Source organism: Nymphaea colorata, chromosome 4 (genome assembly GCF_008831285.2).
Source record: "Nymphaea colorata isolate Beijing-Zhang1983 chromosome 4, ASM883128v2, whole genome shotgun sequence".
In the NCBI taxonomy this organism is placed as follows: domain Eukaryota; kingdom Viridiplantae; phylum Streptophyta; class Magnoliopsida; order Nymphaeales; family Nymphaeaceae; genus Nymphaea; species Nymphaea colorata.
Genome location: NC_045141.1, coordinates 6,967,065 through 6,988,690, shown reverse-complemented (window position 1 = coordinate 6,988,690; position 21,626 = coordinate 6,967,065). Strand labels below are relative to the sequence as shown.

General features: G+C 38.0%; 1 protein-coding gene and 1 long non-coding RNA gene across 3 annotated transcripts in view; both read left to right on the top strand.

Annotated features, from left to right (window-relative positions):
• Positions 1-3,722: 3,722 nt before the first annotated feature.
• On the top strand, positions 3,723-5,382 carry LOC116253141 (S-adenosylmethionine decarboxylase proenzyme-like). Its single transcript, XM_031627919.2, has one exon. The coding sequence runs from the start codon at positions 3,924-3,926 to the stop codon at positions 5,085-5,087; it is 1,164 nt and encodes a 387-aa protein (XP_031483779.1). The 5' UTR covers positions 3,723-3,923; the 3' UTR covers positions 5,088-5,382.
• Positions 5,383-6,266: 884 nt separating this feature from the next.
• The window catches only part of LOC116253744 (uncharacterized), a 31,304-nt gene continuing 15,944 nt past the window's right edge, over positions 6,267-21,626 (top strand). The window contains exons 1-3 of one of the 2 annotated variants that reach the window (XR_004172522.2): positions 6,286-6,629; positions 9,955-10,078; positions 16,860-17,813. This is a non-coding gene — a long non-coding RNA (uncharacterized LOC116253744). Of the gene's footprint in view, positions 6,630-9,954; positions 10,079-16,859; positions 17,814-21,626 lie in introns of those variants that run through there. The other variant, XR_004172523.2, reaches the window with a different exon arrangement.

Here is a 21,626-nt window from a genome sequence, read left to right as displayed (position 1 = left end):
TACAGTTTGCCAGAATATGGAGCAAAGATGTCATCTGCGTTAAATAAGGAAGTTTTCTCCTCATTGGTGGATAGACTTGAAAGGGAGCAAAAAGCATGTAGAATGTTGAACACATGAGGACTGATAATGGTGCATTTGAGGACCGATAGGGCTTCAAGAACTAGATTGAATAACATCGGCAGGCTTGCAAAGAAGGTACTGAATGGATACCAAGAAAATAATTGCTTGCAAGGCAGGTTAGGCCCAGGATGTTCCATGTAAGCATCTTCATGCTAAATAACCAGGGAACTATCTGCTTCTATAAGGTTTCATCGAGGGAGAGTTGACTTGAGGCACAACGAGGGCCTTCTGAATGAATTACAAGAGCGATACATCTATAAAGAGTTTCGCTCATGCGTATTGGGACTGAATTAGGTGGCTGTTTGTATGTCTTCAAAGGCACCATAAATGTGAGGTGGGAAAATGTGGCAGCTAGGTACAAGCATGAAGAAGGTGGAAGGTCTTGTAGAATGGCCCATGCAAACAGGGGTGGAGGTAGAAAATCTTCGTTTGGGGGTGAACTATAGTTTTAAAATTTTAATAGAGGCCAAAACATAATTTTTGAAATTTTTTATATAAGTTAAACTAGGATTTTTTAAATTTATAAGTATTTTTTTTTTTTTTTAATCCGACTGGAGGCCATGCGCCTGCCAGCTCCTTGCCTTCGCCCTTGTATGTAAATGATATTGGAACTTGCAATGCCAAGGAAAGCAATGAAGGCAAATTAGAGTTGGAATGAGTAGGTGATATATATATATATATATATATTAGGGAGGAGAGAGAGAGAGAGAAGGAGACGTTGTTTGGAGTACTTCCATCCTCATGCATCCTAGTTTTAATTCATCTCAATTGTATACCCTAGCTCTTACTTGGCCATTCACAATTAGTAATGGAGGTCGACTTTTTAAGCGTTAACTTTACTATTAATTAAATAACAGAAGCACCTTTGAAAGAACAAATAAAAGGAATGAATTTAACTTATAATTGCATATATATATATATATATATATATATATTGACATGAACCCATTTTGGCCAAATAACCATTCTAAGATACGAGACATGGTTTAAAAAGAAGCGAAGAGGTCTGTTTTCGAAGTGTGAATTTATCGGCACAAAAAGATGATCAACTGCTACATGTTATCTGAAATGAATTCATAGAAACGTTTTTAAAAGCACACACACCTTCCGAGAGCGTTTAATTGTGTTACTTTCATACACAAACATGAAATATAAATTATATGTATTAATTAAACTTTATATATATATTGTTTACAATTTAAACAAATTCCTTTGATGTTCTGAAAATCAATAGAAAGAACTTTTTTTTTTGTTATTAAGACCCACCCACCACACAAAGTACCCCTTTCTTTGTAAAAAGAAGAAAACATAAATAAAAGAAGGGAATCACCAACCCCCGACGTTTCCGCCCACACCTCGCTCGAGAAGTCCGTCGGCGTTGAGCGGATGACGCCAAGCCTTCCAACAACCGCGGCAGGTCCCACGCCTCAGCATCAATTTGACTTTGAACGGCGACCACACCAACCCCCCTCTTTAGCGCCAACAAAAATAAATTTATTTCTTCTGATTTTCACTTCACAAAAAAAACAGAAAAGCTAAACTTACTTTCAAAAAAAAAAACAAAATCACAATCGGCACTTCATCAGCACTGGAGTTAGGTTGTTTCATTTTTGTAAAATATAATTTTTGTTAAGTTACTGGAACGGCGAAGCTAGAAATTTAGCAATTGTCTACACAAGGGCACACCCACCTCCGCTACTTATAGCTGTAAAAGTTAAAGAGATGAAAGAACATATAGAAAGAACAAGATACAGTCTTCTATCAAGCAACCAAGACTATAGTCTTGCATTTCCTGCCAAATTTTTACTTGGTATTCCATATGAAAGATCTTTTTCCCATAATTTCCAAGTAGCAACCTATGTTTGGTAGAACATATTCGAATCAGGGTGGTTTGAGAGAACTAGGATGAGGTAACATCATCATTCCTAAGGAGGACTTTGGACATTAGGTTATCCAACTATGGCAAACTTAGTCGTCTAAAAAGTTCACTAAGTGGTTCGAGTAACAAAAAAATTGAAGTAGCCTTAAGTGGGTGGACTTAACCTTGGATGGTTTCGTATTCTAATGCGCAACTTGCATGAATTTACGTTGCATAATACTTTTATACAAAGAAAGGAGATCAATAGAAACTTGAAAGTAGAGAACCAGAGAAGCTAAGGATAGCTTCTATTTCATCCTGTTGGCAAATGTTAAGGCAAAGGTACTCCCCAAATTATGCCAATTAGGCACTGCATAACTAATTCAAGCAGTAACGTAACTTTCTTATAAACTTGTATAATAATCGAGCATTCTGACACATTTTTCAGAGAGCGGTAGCTTTCTAGCATATGAGTCAAATAGTGGTACCTCATTGAAAGATTTTCTGTTTTTTGGAAAGGACGGTCGCCTTCGGTTGCGTGGAGGGAGGTGCCAGGGAAGGATAGTAGGCAGGGAGGATCTCCCCCTTTCAAGGAAACGGGTATCCTACTTGGTGGGACCCATTGCCGTGTTAGTGTTAGGTGAAACTTCTTTCCTTGACTAAAATGAATGAAAAGATATTAAAAACAATTAAGAAGTCGCTGGAATCCGCGACCTCGGGGGAGGAGTCCGTCCATGCGGGTATAAAAGGAGGCGAGAGGCGAGGCCAGTGCAGCAGCTCTCGTCCAGCAAGCAAGGAAGAAGCGTGAGTCAATCTCCACAACGTTTACTTCTCTACCTCTCACCTTCTTTCTCCTTCCAAACTATCTGCGACATTCAAGCAGGAAGACAAGGCACCTTCATCATTGTTCTGACGCCAAGGGTGAATCCACATCTTGTATTTCCTGTGAGTTTTCAATCTCTGTGTTTCTCTTTGTGTTCGGTTTTTGCGTGTTGTTTTGCTTCCTCTTTCGAGTTTTAACTTCATTCTTCGACTCGCTGCAGAATGGTTTCGTAAACATACTTTCTGCTTCGTTTCTCATTGTCCTTACATCTCTTTTTAGATGCCTTTTAAGCCTTTAATGGCTTCTCGAACATTTTGTAAACTTAGGAACGATAATCCTTTCTTTTTTCCTTTTTTTTTTCTCCTTCCACCCATCACCTATCTATTTGTTGGAACTATAGTTGTAAACGCTCTTCATGATCAGGTCTTTGCTTCCTGCAACTCTGCAAGATCATTCTTGCTTTCTCAATCCCTTTGGCTCTTTTAAGAGATTTGGAAACCCAAGTTTAGTTCTTCGCCGGATCAAGTTTTCAAATTCTCCTTTCTAAGGATGGATAGCTGAAAGCCTGAAACTATTGGGTTTCATTGATTCAATGTGGCTAAGTATTTGCAGCTTACTCTCCTTTCTGTGCACAGGACGTGTGAATGTTGTGATGGAGAGTGGCCTCAAGAAGAAGTCCAGTAGTAGTTCCTTGATGTACGAAGCTCCTCTCGGCTATAGCATTGAAGACCTCCGACCAAACGGTGGCATCAAGAAGTTCCAATCTGCTGCCTACTCCAACGTATGTTACATACTCCCCTTCTTTCTTTTCCTCTGCTCTCCGATTTAGCAGCACTCTCTGTTATCTTTCTACCGTTTTCATGGCCTAATTTCGGGTTCAATTTCTCTTTTGCAGTGCGCAAGGAAGCCATCCTGATATTCCCCAAAGCTAGTTTCCATCCGTAGAGTAGGACGTCTTTTTGATTTCTTCACTTTGTTCAGTTTTCAGTAGGAAACTTGTCTACCTCGGCCGGGAGAAAAAAGTCTTCTTCTTTTCCCTTCTGCCCTTTCTTCCCCTTCTCTCCTGCAACTGGTCTCAGACGCGCAAGTTTTAAGCACCTGTTACTGAAAGAAAAAGGAAAAATGTCTGCCATTGGATTCGAAGGTTACGAGAAGCGGCTCGAAATCATCTTCCGCGAGCCCTCTGTTTTCGCTGACCCTCAGGGGAAGGGTCTCAGGGCGCTTGCTCGTCCTCAGATTGATGAGTTCCTCCGTGCTGCAGAATGCACCATCGTGGACAATCTGTCCAACAGTGTCATGGACTCCTACGTCCTGTCTGAGTCCAGCCTCTTCATCCACCCTTACAAGATCATCATCAAGACCTGCGGGACCACCAAGCTTCTGCGCTCGATTCCCATCATACTGAAGCACGCGAGCAGTCTGTCCCTCGCTCCTATTTCTGTCAAATATTCCCGAGGAATGTTCATCTTCCCCGAAGCTCAGCCTTCGCCGCACTCCAGCTTCTCTGAGGAGGTTGCTGTGCTTGACGGTCACTTTGCCAAGCTGTTCGGGAAGACCGGGGATGCTTATGTGATAGACGGCGGTGACCCCGCCCGTAACTGGCACATCTACTGGTCCTCGATTGAGTCCATGGCTGCTGTGCCAATGACGATGGAGATGTGCATGACAAAGCTCAGCAGGGAAAGAGCATCTGTGTTTTTCAACAACAATGGGAGCTCGGGAAAGACGATGACTAGCGCTTCTGGGATTGCCAACATCCTCCCCGACTTTGAAATCAATGACTTTGAGTTCGAGCCTTGCGGGTACTCCATGAATTCCATCAATGGCAGCGCTCTGTCCACCATTCATGTCACTCCGGAGGACGGGTTCAGCTATGCTAGCTTCGAGTTTGTTGATGTGGTTGACGCCAGGAAAGCTGTGAATGCAGTGGAACTGGAGGCGATGATCGGCCGTGTGCTCAATTGCTTCGAGCCAGCAGAATTCTCCATTGCAATCCACTGTGACTCGACAAGCCCAATTGCTAAGATGTCTGCAAAGAAGGGGATGATGGGCTATGCCTGTGGTAAGGTGGTGGAGCATGAGCTTGTGGGGGGAGGCTGCCTGGTATACCAGAGCTTCTCTGCAAAGAATGGAGTCTGCGCCCCAAAATCTGTTCCAAAGAAGTCCATTGAGATCGTTGGAGAGAAAGTTGTTGACCCGGAGAGGAGGGGCCTGCTTGCTTACTACGAAGCAGAGGAATGTGGAGAAGAGATGGAGGAAGGTACCTTGGTAACATGCCTGGCCTAGTAAGACAAGTGATATAACAGAAATTGAAGCTTTAGATTTGTGGTTGATTTCTGTCGTATTTGGTATTGTACTATCATTGTGTCTGGTTGTTAGGGATATGAAATAAGCTTTAGCAGTGTGGCTAAGCAGAGAGGTGCCATGAGTATGACCGTGGTGCTGTTTGTTCTATGTGTTAAAGAAGAGTCCTTCAGTTTAGTCCCAGAGCTAGTGGTTGGTTAAAGGTGTTATAGCCCATGTTCTGCGCCGTATGTGTAACTATGTTGGTGAATTATATGAAGTATGTGTTGTGTGTTAATCTCTCTCTCTCTCTCTCTCTCTCTCTCTTCCCCACCACATACACATGGCTTGGCCTTTAGCCTACATGATCAAGAGCAAAAGAACACAAAAATCCCCTCTAAACAGAACAATACACATTTTGAGGACAGTGTGAAGTAGATCCGACATTCCAAGAATCAACTTCGTTCTACAAGGGCAGCTTGCCCTTAAAATTGTCATTTAGAAAAAGCTTTTTAAATTTTTATGCTTTTGTCCTTCTAAGGAGCCTTTTTCTATCCTACTGATTGAGTTGAATCAGACGGGGATTCAATCTATTTTATTCTAAAAACTCTCTCAAATGAAAATCAAGGGGAGAATGGGAACAAAAGAACTTAGTTTGAGTTCCCGACTTTATAGCTGGTCATTGTTGATTGTAAGACAATTCAAAATTTTGACTTAACATGCTTCAATTAAATCCCCTTGAATTAGGGGTAGGCATCAGGCCGGCCCGGCCCCACTTGGCAAGAACTGGGTTTGGGCTGAAACTCAGGCATGGGCCCGATACACCAAACCCATCTTCGGTTTGGCCTGACTTAGTTATAATAAAAAAAATTTAAATACAAAATAATTTTTTTTGAATATAAAATAAATTTTTCATAATAAAATATATATTAATAATAATAATAAATTATTTTTAAAAAAATTATCGGGTCAGATCAGGTGCTGTCGGGCCTCCTCAAGCCGGTCCATCGGACCCAAGCCCGGCCGGGTTTTCGGCTCAAACCTGGACACGGGCTGAGTTTTCCGGCCCGGCGCCCACCCTTCATAAGTGAATGGCATCATTTTGAACCTCCAAAATTTTCATATAACCATAGCATTACAACCAACAAAAGTGATACTCTTTACATGGGAGGCACTTCTTGCTCTACCACTGCCGAAATCACTAGCGGTCATTTGATTAGCAGGAATTGTGGAATCAAATTTCTATTTTTTAAAGAAATGGGAATCGCTTAATCAAAGACTGATTCCATAATTGAGGACCCATTCCAGAATGGAAATTTGGAGACAAAAACTGAGTTTGGGGATCTCATTTTAATTTCGAAATCGGAATTCTGAACCGTCCATGAATTTTTCTTCTCCCGTGCCTGCGAAGCTTTCTCCCTTGCGCAAAGAAACCATCCTGGCCTCCTCCCCATAAGGTCGCCCTCTTCTTCTTCGTCCACCTGTTAGCAGTGCAAGTAGCGGCCATTGCAGCCCTGATTCAACTCTTTCTCTCCCCGATAGTGGGTAAGGCCCTCTTTCTGTCTTCCCTGCCATTTCTTTCTCTCTCTCTCTCTCTCTCGTCCTAACCTGAAGTGTCTGTTGGCAGCGGCCATGGCGGACGCACAGAGGGGCCGCATTGGCAGCCCCTTTATTCCTCCTTTTTCTTTTTTCCGTTTTGGGCTGAAGCATAGCTGTCCTCTAACCGAAGGTGCCCATGGGCCATGTCCTCGATTATGGCCAGATAGGACTTCCAATTCTGGTTTTCTGGTCGGTGACTTGCACGATTTCAATAACGAATTCATTGATGTACATGATCTCTGACTTAGTTGCTTTAATATGCCGCATTTCTTTTGTGATCCATCTGTACCGACTTCTTCTGCTTCTGGTTTTCCTAAACTGCATTATCTTACTAGCCATAGTGGAACATGTTTACTGATTGCTAGAGCTTACCATGTTCTTTGCACTTATCTTTGTTTTTGTTTCTTTGTTTTGGAAATGATCTGAAGGGGGCTCTCTCCACCGCAGCCCCTAATAGCAAGTTTTGCAGAACTAGTCGCTGCCTTGTGTCGGCCAACTTTTCTCTTCACCTGTTGTCCACCTTACCTTAGAACCTATTCTTGCTAACTTTTTCATTAAGACGAAAACTGATTTGCAAAAATATATCAAACGACATTGAAAAGACCTTATTGCTTTGATTTTCAGGAGAACTAGCTTAAACAGGAGGGCTTTGCACTGACCGATTTACGATTCTTTTTTGACATATTGGTTCTATACATAGCTCCTCCTTCTCCTTATTTATTGGTTAGTTGCCAATTATCGTCCTTGTATAATTTTAGCTTGGTTTCCTATCTTACTAGAGTGTTTCTTTAAGATAGTTTGCTAAGTTTCCTAGTGCATTTAGCAGCATTAGACTCCTTTTCTAAGTTTCTTTTTTGGCTTTTAACAAGCCTTCAAAGTTCAAAGAATCAAGTAGTTTGAGAGGCTTTTTTCCTCTATAGTCGGTGCTGCAAACCTCTCTACCATGCGAGCGTTGTCTAATTATATCGACCTGACTATGTCTTAAAGTAGAAAGATTGAAAGTCTTCTCTCCTTTCATCAGGTTTGTTGTGATCATTGTCACATATATCGTGTACGGGTATTATACGGCGATGAATTTCTCGGATATAATATGACAAAGTTGTATATCTTGGGAATATCTCAGAAAAATCTCAGCAAATAAAAAAAAATGAAAACATTTAATAAATCTTAAAAATTATGAAAAATAAAAATTAACAAAAAATACGAAAAAACGTGAAAAATTGCATTTAATACGTGTTTTTTCACGTTTTTTATTTACTAGCATTTTTTAAAAAAAGACGCATCTAATTGTTGTTTTATATCGCTAACTTATTTCTTGGGTATTATACATGTTTTTTTCGAATAATACGTGTTTTATGTGACAATGATCCAATAAGCAGCAAGAGCAATAGAAATATTGGCCAGAGCCTTTCTTAGCGTCGTTTACATGGGAACAAATAATGCTCAATTGATCAAAAGAGAATGGTCAAACGAAACAAGTAAAATAAGGATTATCTGAAGATGTGTTAATGTTGCAACCCTATATGCACACGATGACATGTGGCATCACTTGACTTGCATTTTTCCTATCTAAAATTCAAAATATGGGTGTTTTCATCAGTGAGAACAACAAACAATATTCAATAAAAAATGTGATAAGAAGCATAAAATCTACTAACCTAACAAAACAATCATATGTATCAGTTTCCATATTCACATTCAATAGAACTCACCAGGTACCTAAAACCAAAATGGGATAGCTGCCTAACATGGACCATGGACACCATCCTAAGTATAGGTAAAATCTGGCATTCATGTACTTATTATAATCTAAATGCCAACCAAAAAGTAAAACAATGCATCTTAATGAGACAGAATTGTAAAACATGGTCCTTCATTTGGTAAAACAACTATAAGATCATAACTGATGTATAGAAAATATAAAGATTGGTGAAACCTTTCATTATGACATCGAACCCGCCAACTTGATTCCAACAGATGGCATCTGTACAGAAAGTTCTACAATATTTTAAAAATTCTATTTATTTTCATATACTTTTGGTTTGTGTGTATACATATAGATATATATTCAATTTCTGATTTTTTATGACACTGCATCAGACTGTCATTACAAAGATATGTTAGTTTCTTATAGAAGAAAATCTCAGTTTTACTAATTTTTTTTGTTTTTGGCAGAAAAGAAAAGGTGTGGAACTGTCATCTTATTTATTTAGTGCTGCACTAAATAAATAAGATGACAGCTCCACACCTTTTCTTTTCTGCCAAAAAAAAAATAGTAAAAGCATATGAAAGTGAAAGAATTTGTTTTTAACGCAATACACAACAAGCAACAAGCCAAAGTATATGCATGATGTTAGTCTCGAAGTTGGAAATGTAACTAAATCTTTGATTGATCTTTTGGTGCCATAGTTCGACTGAGATTTTCTTCTATAAGAAACTAACATATCTTCGTAATGACAGTATGATGCAGTGTCATAAAAAATCAGAAATTGAATATATATCTATATGTATACACACAAACCAAAAGTATATGAAAATAAATAGAATTTTTAAAATATTGTAAAACTTTATGTACAGATGCCATCTGTTGGAATCAAGTTGGCGGGTTCGATGTCATAATGAAAGGTTTGACCAATCTTTATATTTTCTATACATCAGTTATGATCTTATAGTTGTTTTACCAAATGAAGGACCATGTTTTACAATTCTGTCTCATTAAGATGCATTGTTTTACTTTTTGGTTGTCATTTAGATTATAATAAGTACATGAATGCCAGATTTTACCTATACTTAGGATGGTGTCCATAGTCCATGTTAGGCAGCTATGCCATTTTGGTTTTAGGTACCTGGTGAGTTCTATTGAATGTGAATATGGCAACTGGTACATATGATTGTTTTGTTAGGTTAGTAGATTTTATGCTTCTTATCACATTTTTTATTGAATATTGTTTGTTGTTCTCACTGATGAAAACACCCATGTTTTGAATTTTAGATAGGAAAAATGCAAGTCAAGTGATGCCACATGTCATCGTGTGCATATAGGGTTGCAACATTAACACATCTTCAGATAATCCTTATTTTACTTGTTTCGTTTGACCATTCTCTTTTGATCAATTGAACATTATTTGTTCCCATGTAAACGACGCTAAGAAAGGCTCTGGCCAATATTTCTATTGCTCTTGCTGCTTATTGGATTATGCTAGGACTTTGCGTCCAACTGCAAACATATTATCTAATTGTCTATATGTCTGATGACTCTGATATATTTCAGTGCTTTATTCGGTGAGGATGCCAGTTGAGAACTCTTTGACAACCACATGTCCAGGAGCACAAGTCGACGAAGATGGTTGCTGACGTGATCCTGTCAAAGGCCAATAACAAATAGACAAAACTAGGTATTCCTGATCAGTCGTTTTTCCCAAGTGTGTCATGTTTATATATTTTTTACGTCTTTTTTAGGTTGTAACATGCAAAACTTGAAAATAAATTCTTAGCATCAGCCTTAGAATGATGCTGTTTCAATTAATTATTTTTATAATTATTTTTTTTATCCTAGCTTTCTTTTTCATTTGTTGCATCTTTAAATTACTGAGTGGTGTTGTGGGCTTATGCTGCAAGGGTGTAAAGTTTTTCGGCGAAGTCAATGGTCATATGCTTCCAATTACATATTGTTAATTCCCTTTAAATCAAAAGCATCTTGGAATCAAAATTCTAGATTATCAAACACATGAGAAAACTAGAGTTGTGTGGAATTGGAATTTTCATTCTAATTCCAGTTTGGGGTGAATATTGTGGTTCTAGAAATTTTCATCTCAAAAATTATAATTCTAGGCCATCAAACACCCCCTTTACAACCTGACAACCCTAGACCAGGAAATCACCATTATCCAAAATAGGTTTCACGTAAAAGCATTGAAATAACATTAATGTGATTCTCTAGAGAATTCCTACACAATGAATATCTTGAAGCTAAAGGAATTCTGAACCTTTGTGATCATGAATTTGTGGGTTGTTTGTTGAGACACGTAGACATAAACCAGCAAGTCCTGGGAAGTGATTTGGAGCTCCTATTATGTGTACATATAATACAAAACCATTTTGTTCTTATTTTCTCTCATATCTATTTTCATGAAACAATGAAGTGATCGTCTTCCTTTCAATGAAGCAAGTCTCTGCCAGCCTTAAGCTACACATGACATCTTTTTGATATCCCATTTTGTTGTTGCTCCCACTTATTAGGGTGAGAAGTGTATTTAAGGATAGTATGTTGAATTGATAAACCCAAGTCGGGTTCAATAAAAAGATAAGATAAGCAAAAATCTACTTATCAAGGTTAACCCTTCCCAAGGATCTACCCAAAACTTAGTTTGCTCTCATGAATGAATTTTCCAAACAACAGATTTACAGATACATCTCCAAGTAATCAATTTTTTTTCACAAAGGAGAAGCATTCACTTTAATCTTCACATCCTAAGTACTCCTTTGGATAAGGTAGTTGTCCCCACAACAATTCACCCACATACTTTAGTTGAAAGTGCTTTACACCCCATATAAGATAGAGTAGTGACATTTGTTTCTCTCATTTTCTGAAATCCAACCCCCCTTCTAATATAGGGAAAGATAAAGCCTTCCAAATCATAAGGTGATGCATATGATTGATATCGTTATCACCCCAAAGAAATTTAACAAACATATTCTCATTTACTTCACAAACTGAACAGGGGGCACTTGAGCACCATTAGCAAATAAGATAGAATTGTTGTCAACACATGTTTAATTAAACAATGTACCCTTGTGTATGACAACATCTTAGATTTTTAAATATATAGTTTATTTTGGAGTTTCAACAAGATATTAAAGTTATGACATCCAAAGACAACCCCAATTATCTAGTTGGAAAAGCATCCATTGACCCAACTAGATCTGCTTCTTATCTCTTTTAGAATATCCCTCTCCTCTATATTAAAAGCAAACACTAATGATTTGTTTGTGTTCACCTTCATACTTGATCGCTTTTCCAAATCCTCCAACACTTCCAACATATTCCTTAATGATTATCTAAAAGTTTTGGAATATAAGAATACATCATCTGCTTAAGCTAAGCTCCATCATCGTTTTGTAGTGTTAGGCACCAAAATTTTTTGCTCCCTAGACAACCATCTAGTATTTCTTACAAATATTTCTATGGCTATCATGAACAAACAAGGGGAAAAACACCAGTGTAAACAAACATCCATCTTGACTATTAAAGAGCAGCACATGAAGTAGCATGTACCAATTTCATAGTCCTACCCACCAATCATCATGAAATCCCAGCTATGAAAGATCTATAGCAATTCTATCATATGCTTTCGATAAATCAAGTTTATAGTCAAACTTACATCCTACTTTAAAAAATAGAGTGAACCAAAAAAATATTTATGGATATTTCTTTCCTAAAGAAAGCTCCTTGATTGAGAGAAATGATATGATCAGGGACTGACTTTATTAGTTCCATTATAATATTGAAAATAAGTTTATTATTGCATAAAGAAATAGGTCTAAAATCATACATCAACCTTGGTTCATACTTCTTAGGGATAAGTATATTTCTTCTAATGTCTCACAAACTTCCTTTTGGCAAAGAAATATCTAACAACCAAAGGGGCATTGAACCCCATCATATGTCAATATCTTCAGAGGAAGTTAGTGGGCACCTTGTGGGATCTAGGATCCCTATTTCAACACCACCCAGTGGATCACATCATTTGTTGATGAAATTAGCAACATCTTATTATCTTAAATCAATGTTTTAGTAAGTTCAAGCATATAAGAGAGCAAACCTAATGAAGTATCCTTCACAATAAATTTTTACAATAGTTGCTATACTTATAAAAAATTAAATAAGCATAAAAAAACTTACCTTAATCAGTGATAATGTGATTAATTTGTTTTTTATCTTCATTCCTTGGACAAATACTTGCAAAAGAGAATTATTAATATTCTATTCCTTCAACCAAAAAAGTCTAGTATCTTGCTTCCCTAGACTCTCCTCCTTTTGAAGAGCATCCATCAAATCATTTTTGGTATGATCTTCTTTAATCAACCACTCTTCAAAGCTCATGATGAATCTTCGTAAAGGCTACCAATTCTTTTTGGAGCTGCACAAAAAAAATGCTAACCCTTCTATTGTTTGTTTGTTCCATAGGATTGGCTTTTAGATTTTTAACTTCTCCATGGCCCAAATAGTATGATAATCTCTTAAAGCCCGTGTTTCATCTCTCATCTATCCCATGATAAGAAATTGAATAAAAATATTAAATACTATGAAAGCATGCAAGGCAAGAGTCATTCTAGACTTTTCAAAATAATACTAGATAAGTTTTCTTAGCAATGACAGTTGCCAACATAAAAAATTACACCATCCACACACATAAGTCGAGAGGGTAGAAGGATGGAGGTGGACCATAAAGCAGATGGAAAACTGAACCCTTCCTCATGTTGCCATAAAGGAGGAGGAATGCAACTGATGGAGAAGGAGATGGACTTAAAGGTGAACAAAAGCAAATTGTAGGAAAATGTGGTGGGCAACAATAAAACATGGGCGAGTGTGGTGGAGGAGGAATGTGGCAAAATTGAAGAAGCAAGAGTGGATTTTGGGAAAAATACTCCCTGAGTTTTTTTTTTTTTTTTTTCATAGATGCATTGAAAAAATTAAAAGAGCCTTTTAGATTTGCTGTCCTAGATGGATTGTTGAAAGCAAGTCATCGTCCTGGCATAGATTATGCATTTTTTTTTTTCGACGCACAAAAAATAGTAGGTGAACGTTAAAACACCTAAAGTTTTTTATTGTGGACAATGAAAGTCTTTTGGTGAGGGTAGACTCAAAAGCAGAAATTGAGGAGGTTATGAAACATTGAGCAGGGAGAGTTGGAGGACGCATGCTCATCGCAAGCAGTTGGAAACTAGGAAAAGGGATGAAGATAGTATAAGTGGAAACCTCTTATTTGGTTTAAATTTTGTTGCTCCCTATGTGACTTTGGAATGAAGATTGCTTCAAGGGCATTACTTGAGGTCTGAAGGGTGATTTTGTGGCAGAGGATGTCAATATTAAGTAGTGAGAGAAAGTTGGCTTTGCTATAATATAGTGAGAGAAAGTTTGTGGCAGGTATCTCAATCTTGATGCTAAATTTAGACCTTGGGGGTGACAAGACGCACTCCCCAAAAAGTACTCTACGAAAGCAGAATCAGTTTTTGAGACCAATGTGGAGCTCTCACTCATAACCGGGCTTCTTGCAAGAGTGTGGGGAAGAAAGTTGAAGGGTAGACTATAGAAGAAAACCCCCAGGTGCAGAAGAGCTTAAATGACAGGTTGAAGGGTGGGGAGAAGGTAGGAAGAATCACAATAGAAACTCAACTGAACATGGGCAGAAGAAAGGGTAGGAGTAACTCTCAGCCAAACAAGGGAGATCCCCAACTGTGCACCATTTTGACAATGCAAAGAAGAAGGGGACTAGACCAACTATGCAAAACAGTGCGAATGCCAATGCAGCGAAGAACCCTAAATCTTCCTCAAGTAATCATTTTACTTTACCAGATAATGTCAATCTTGGAGGAAATTAAATTGTTCCGCCTGGATTCTCTTTCAAAACAAAGAAGGAGAAAACCCCTGTTTACCCATTGTTGGCACGGAGGCTAGCAAAACATCGACTAGCAAGTCAATTAGGAGGTCACCTGTTTGTAGCAATCTGAAAATAATTTACGGTCTTAGAAGCTCCACCCTCTCTTTGTACTCCTCTAATTGAGAATAACTTTCAAAGAGAGGATGAAGAGGGATGGATAACGACTTACCACAAGTGAAGAAAGGAAAGGAGTTGCGTAGGTCAAGAGACCATACAACTTGAATTAGGAAAAAAGAACATGCAAGAATTGTTTAATAAAAATTTTTGATTAGGGATTGGGAAGGGGGGACATAGTTGGCCTCAAATGAATGAAGATCCTATGCTGGAATATGAGGAGAGCCAGTAGGCTGTCAGCTCAACAGGGCCTCATCTGTTTAATACAAAGGAATCGACCTCAAATCAACTTTTTGATTTATTCTCAAGCAAAGGAGATGGTGATTAAGAGTATTATGCGGAGATCTTAGTATGATAGATTCAAAAGAATGAGGAATCAGAAGATGGGAAAGTCATGATAGTCTGTTTATGGAAAATAGGGAAAGTAGAAGTGGAAAAATGTATTTGTAATCGTTGGTAGTTGGCTGGAATACTTCACATCTTGGGCTTCAACCATGTGTTTGAATAGTTTTGGTGTATATGCATAATAATTCTATTATGAGGAGATTTTAATGCTATGCACAACAGTGTACAAAACAAAACAGGGAAGGTGCTAGTTTTCAATAATTTCCGTAACTTTTAATAGTTTCATAGTCAACGTTAACTTAAGAGAGCTTCATGACAACAACAATCATTATACTTGGTCCACCAGGCAAGTAGATAGTAAAAATATTCAATACAAGTTAGACTGGGGCTTCGTGAATGCTTTTTTTGGATAATGTGAATTCTTTTCGTTGCTCTTTGAATACTACTCCTCACCCTATGTCAGATCACAAAGTGGTCTTAATCAAGGTAAAAGCTCCTACCTACCAAGGGGGCTGTAAAAGGGGCTTTAGTGTTCTTAAACCTTGGCTCATCACAATTGAAGATAAGTAGATTGTCTCTGATGAATGGCACAAAGCTTATCATAGCTACACCATGGTGCGCATGGTGCAAAAACTAAAGATGGTGCTCCAGGTTGAGACTGGAAGAGGATCTTCATTTTGAGGAGATCATGTGAAGAGACAAATCTAGAGTTAAATGACTTAGAGATGAAGATAAAAACACAAAAATTCTTTTAATTGGTGGCCGAATGCAATGTAATACAATTAGTAGGATCGAGGTGAATGTAAATGTGTTTACTAAGACATCTGAGACTTTTGAGGCTGCTAGTGAGTACTTCAAAATTTTTGTGTGCAATGATGGGGCAATTGGTGAGCTTTCAGATGAGATAGCTGATGGAGCCTCTATTTCAGACGATGATAATGTTTTTTTTTTCAGCCTTATCATACTTCAAGGAGGTGAAGGATACTACTTTTAGCCTAGACAAGGATAGTGCCCCAGGTCTCAATGGGTACCTAAGCTTCTCCTATCAAATTATGTGAGAAGAAATCAAAATAAACATTTGAAAAATTATAGCAATATTTTTTAGAATAGGTAGTATGGTGAAAAGTGTAAATATTACTACACTTATGCTCATCCCAAAAAAGCAAGGAGCTACCAGAATTGAAGACTTTAAACCTATTGCCTTGTGCAATAGCCTGTACAAGATCATTGTGAAAGTTGGTCAACAGTATGAAGGAGCCACTAAGGCACCTGGTAGGAGTTAATTAAAGAGCATTTGTTAAATCAAGAGTAATTCACGATCACATTGCTCTAACTAGTGATATCATCCAACTTCTAAACAAGTAGAAAGAGGAAGTTGCTTGTCTCAGGCTTGATCTTTCTAAAGCGTATGATTGTATGTCTTGGGAATTCCTTAGAAATAGTCTGTAATTGCTGGGATTCCATTTTTTGTGGATTCATATATTGTTGGTTTCTGTTCCATCAATTTCCTATTCGGTGATGTTAAATGGAGAAAGTGAAAGGAAATTTCTTATAAGGAGAGGATTGAGATAGGGTGATATTATATCACCCTATTTGTTTATTCTAGTGATGGAAGTTGTATCTTGGGGGCTCAGGAACAAGATTCGAAGAAATACTATCAGTATTTCATCCAACAAGAGAATTGTTCCTAATTTTTATAGTTAATGATGTTTTATTATTTAGTGAGATCATGTTCAAGTCTCTTCAGGGGATTAGTAGCTTTCTGGGGCAGCTAGAGTAGGGAGTTAGCTTTATTATAAACTGTTCCAAATCTTCTCTATTCACTTTCAATGTTTCAAGAGTGAAGGTTGCTTTGCTAACTTCCTGTCAATCTTTCCATGGACTATCTTTGGGATGCCACTATTTGCGAGAAACCTCATAGAGGAATTTTGTGGAAAACTAATGTTTAAATTGAAAGGCAAAGAAGTCCACTTGGAAAGCAAATCTGTTATCACATGTCCGATATGCATGCTTTATTAACACTAATATTTGCCCTATGACCGTCTTTTGGATGTAGGTATTCAAATTTCTGAGAGTCATGCTCGAGAAACTAGAAAGGTGTATGGAAGACTTCTTATGGACTGAGTCTAGCAATCATAAGAAAGTGCAAAAACTAGCATGGAGGCTGATATGTAGGCCGAAGAATGAAGGAGGAATAGGCATTTGCCCATTAAATGAGGTGAATGAAGTCCTACTTGCTAGCATCAAAAAAGGTAAAAGTCTATGGACAATCAAAAAGGGATGGAAGGGGCTAGAAGTTGGATCAGCCTTGGGCGATGATGGGGTAAGATTGAAAGAATGGATAAGTTCAAAGTTAATAGTTGGTAAAATATTAACTTCTGGTCTGATTGGTGGTACGATGGGATCCTTCTTTAGCAAACAGATGGGCAGGATTACGAGAGAGTCTCCAAGATCCCAAACCTGTTGGTAGCTTGTGCAAAAGGGGCCACTATAATGGAGATTAGATGCATGTAGCTTGCCCTCCAATTCCTTGAAACTCTATTTCTTAATGATGAATGAGGTAAACTGGTTTGTAGGACTCTAGACCTAAAAAGCCTCCAATCTGTTGATATGTGGCATGCTATTAGGTGGAAAGGACCAATTAAAAATTGGAGGAACAATTTCTAGAGGTCAACTATTCTAGTGAGGGCTAGTTGGATCATTTTCATTGCTAGTCATTATAGACTTTTAACCATGAATAGGCTTCAGAAACATGGTATGTCAATAGCTATAGATGTTTCCTATTTAAGAGGGCAGTAGAGAACAACTAGCATGTATTTGTAGAGTGTGAAATTGCATTGCAGGTGTGGGGCTAGTTGTCAAAGAGTTTCAAACTTCTGCATTCTAGTATATGATTTCGTGCTGCGCCGCACACAAGTAAACATGTATTAGCATAAGGTTTCGTACTTCAATGCCCCCAAATTAACTTATCATTGCGTAAGATTTCATGCTTTGGTGTATACAAGTACACACATCTCAACACTCATTTTCATACTTTGGTACGTAGTTTCACACTTCGGTGCACATTTTCATATAATTACTTGAAGCTTGATGGACATTCCTTACAAGTTATCATATTGTAACTTACAAGAACTTAGGGCACGTTTGATGCCCTGGAAATTTACTGTAGCAGTAGAAAAAAAATTCAAAATTTTAAAATTTTTCCTCTCCATCAAACTTAGAATTTTTTTTTTTACCGTTAAAATTGGAAATGGAAAAATATTTTTGGAAAATTTTTTCCAGCCAGGGGTAAAAAAATTTTTCCAGAAAAATTTTTTTGACCGTTGGGAGGAAGAAGGGACGCTGAGGAAGGGAGGAGGAGGAGAAGGAAGGGAAGGAGGGAGGAGGAAGAAGGAGGAAGAAAGGAAGGATTGAGGAGGAAGAAGGAGGAAGGGAATGAGGGAAGAGGGAGAAGGGGAGGAGGGCACGGCGAGGAGGGAAGGAGAAGAGGGGAAGAGGGCACGGCGAGGAGGGAAGGAGAAGAGGGGACGGCGAGGAGAAGAGGGGAAGAAGGGGAAGAGGGGACGGCGAGGAGGGAAGGAGAAGAGGGGAAGAAGGGGAGGAGGGCAGGCGAGGCCACCTCCCCACGTCCCCCACCGCCGCCGATGGCACCGCCTGACGGCCATCATCCACAAAATCCTCCCTCCTTCCCTTCCTTTCTTCTTCCTCCTCCTCCTCTATTCCCTTCCCTTCTTCCTCCTCCCTCCTTCCCTTCCCTTCCCTTCCTCCTCCTCCTCATCCTTCCCTTCCCTTCCTCCTCCTCCTCCTCCTTCCCTTCCCTTCCTCCTCCTCCTCCTCCTTCCCTTCCCTTCCCTTCTTCCTCCTCCTCCTTCCTTTCCCTTGCCTTCCCTTCTTCCTCCTCCTCCTTCCCTTCCCTTCCCTTCTTCCTCCTCCTCCTCCTTAACAAACACAAGCTTGTTTTGGAAATATGGAAATTTTTTTCCTTTTTCTCAATTCTAAAAATATATTTTTGAAAATGTTTTTCCGTTTCCATGGTTTCCAGCCATCAAACGGCCCCTTAATGATTTCAATTTCTCAAAAAGATCAAGAAAAATTTCAGCCAATGATGTAATAATCATCATAAGATGAAAATTTTGATAAGATCATGTTATATGCCATGAAAAAAACTCAAGAAAATAGAGACAATGAAAAGTCTTGGAAATGTCTTTAATCCCCTAGTAAAACTAGAGCTTATCAATAATCAATTGGAGAACAAAAGATTGAGTTAACCAGAGCAAAATGGGCAATACGTGAAAAATAAGCATTGAGAGATGGGCTTGGGGGTCGTTCCACTATATCAGTACTTGAAATTATCAGGTAACGTAAAGTTGATTTGCATCTATTCTATAAATTATATGATCTATGAATATTTTTCTAGTTCTGTCTTCTACAACCTTCTGAACTCAAGCAAGTCTGAGGGGTGTTATACACTTATACCCTCACCAATTGTTTGGGAGCTACCAATACAAAATTCAATACAAGGGTTCAGTAGAAAGCCTAATAAATATGACATTATACATGACAAAGCTGCATGACTATACAAGAAATGAAGCATCATAATAGTTTGTGGGCTGGTGAAGTATTTTTCTTATAAGTGAAGGTCGGCCTGAAATATCAAGAAAGCAACAACAATGACAAAAGGGCTAAAAATGGCTAAAATTCAAGAACAAAACAAGCAAAATGCTTGCTGAAAAGCCAAGATCGTTTGAGTCAATAGAGTCTGGACAATGACAAATCTTGCGTTAAGAAATCCTATGACATAGAAACTGATTCTTTATCGATCATCATGTAGAAATGAAAGAATAATTATCAGTTTATCACAAACAAATCTTATAACATTAGCTAAAAGAATATGCCTGTGCAGTAAATGAAATCATACAGTCCTAACAAGATACAAGAGACATGAGCAAAGGAATTTTATCAAATTTACAAACATTTTGTTAGTTCCCAAGTATTTCACAAGCACTTACATAGTCACATTTATGTGAAATTTTTGCATATCGGTATAAACAAGCATACAAGAACATGTATTTTGTTGCATAAATTTTACAAGAATTTTCACATTCACATAAGCTTTTCACACTTTTTTCACACTTCACAAGCATACAAGTACTCCAACATAGAGATTTTACAAACATTTCAAGCGTTTTCACAAGCATTGTATTAGTATTTATATTAGGTATTTTTTATATATCTCAAATATATTTTCCTTTTCAAAAGTCCATCATTTTTAGGATAGGTTTTCAATCTTTACAATTATGCATAGTTTTCAGTTCAGTAACAAAGAGGGGCATCTGTGAATATGCAAAATTTTATAAGTTCAAAAAGACTTCTTACCATTTACCTTGAGATTTCAAAATTGATTTTCAAAGACCAAATTTTAAGAACAAATGACTATGTTTGAGCTAAACAGACACATTTTACACCAGCATTGGATACATAGACCCATGTTGCATATCTCCTTTCCTAAGGGAGAAGGGGCCTCCAGAAAAAGAAGGGTAAAAGGACAATGAGCAAGATGAGCTCTGGGAGGCATGCCCATCCAATTGGCAGTTCAGGAACACCACCTATGTTGTTTGAGCTGAAAATTGCCACTTTGCCCATGCATCCTGGCATTATGACCTAATAAATAGGAGATTTTCACTAAATTTTCAAGAATTACCTTACATTTGAGCAATTAGGCCTCAGAAGTCACCAAAGTTAGCTCACTGGGTTCATGCCATTCTGAAGCCAACTCCCCTATACTTCAATTTAATTCGTGTAGATTCGTAGAACTCAAAACTATGATCTTTAGCTCAACCAAGTCAAAATAAGTTTACCTTACTAGAGAGAAAGTTTTATTTAATTTATTGTGAGTCATCCAATCCAAGTTTCAGCTCTATCCTAATTTACAAGTTCTCACTGGGTCTTTCTCTTACCTTTCTTTAGCTGAATTTAAACTCAACCTAAAAATATGAGCTAAAATCGAGTTAGGACCATGTTTAACATGTAGAAATCAAGCTTCCTTTAGTACAGTTTGAGTTTATTGATCTCAATCTGAGTTCAATTCATTTTCAAGTACTTTCTCTCTCCTATTTCTAGAGGTTTGAGCTGAATTTAATCTCAACCCAATAGAGTAAGCTAAAACCGATGAGGACCATGTTCATCATGTATAAATCAAGCTTCTTTTAATTTGATTTGAGTTTATTCATCTTGGTTCAAGTTTAATTCAATTATGAGCACTTTCTCTCACATGTTTTTAGGAGTTTCAGCTCAAGTAGACAGAGTAAGCTGAAACTGAGTTGGGATTATATTTATCATATATACCTCAATACTCTCTAGAAAACCACACGCCAAAGAAGAGAAGACAGTAAAAGAGGAGAAGACACCATTTAATATGGTTCAACTTTTAGTCTACGTCCACGATAGGAAATCTCTTTCTTGTTAATTTCACAAGACAAGAGATTTTATTTATATTCAATCTGCATGCATGTCAGTCCCACATTTTTTGGGATTTAATTGATTTACAAAATCATGAGTTTCCCCTTTTTCTGACATAGTTTCCATATTGAGATGGACGTTATCTTTAGCATGGGTGTGATATCTTTTAGGTACAATTTTGGATCTGATGTTGTTGGCATGGGCTTGATCTCCTCCAGCGACAATCTTGTTGGCATGGGTGTGATCTCCTCCAGTGTCAATATTGGAGCTGCTTGTGTTGTTGCCGAGTGTATCGTTGTGTGGCTTATTATCCCTCCCGCAAGATGAACGCTCGAGAAAGACTGTTTAGCTTGAATCTGAGGTT

Bases quoted from the DNA above. Each gene is read 5' to 3' on its own strand.
- LOC116253141 (XM_031627919.2), top strand. From the start codon at position 3,924: ATGTCTGCCATTGGATTCGAAGGTTACGAGAAGCGGCTCGAAATCATC.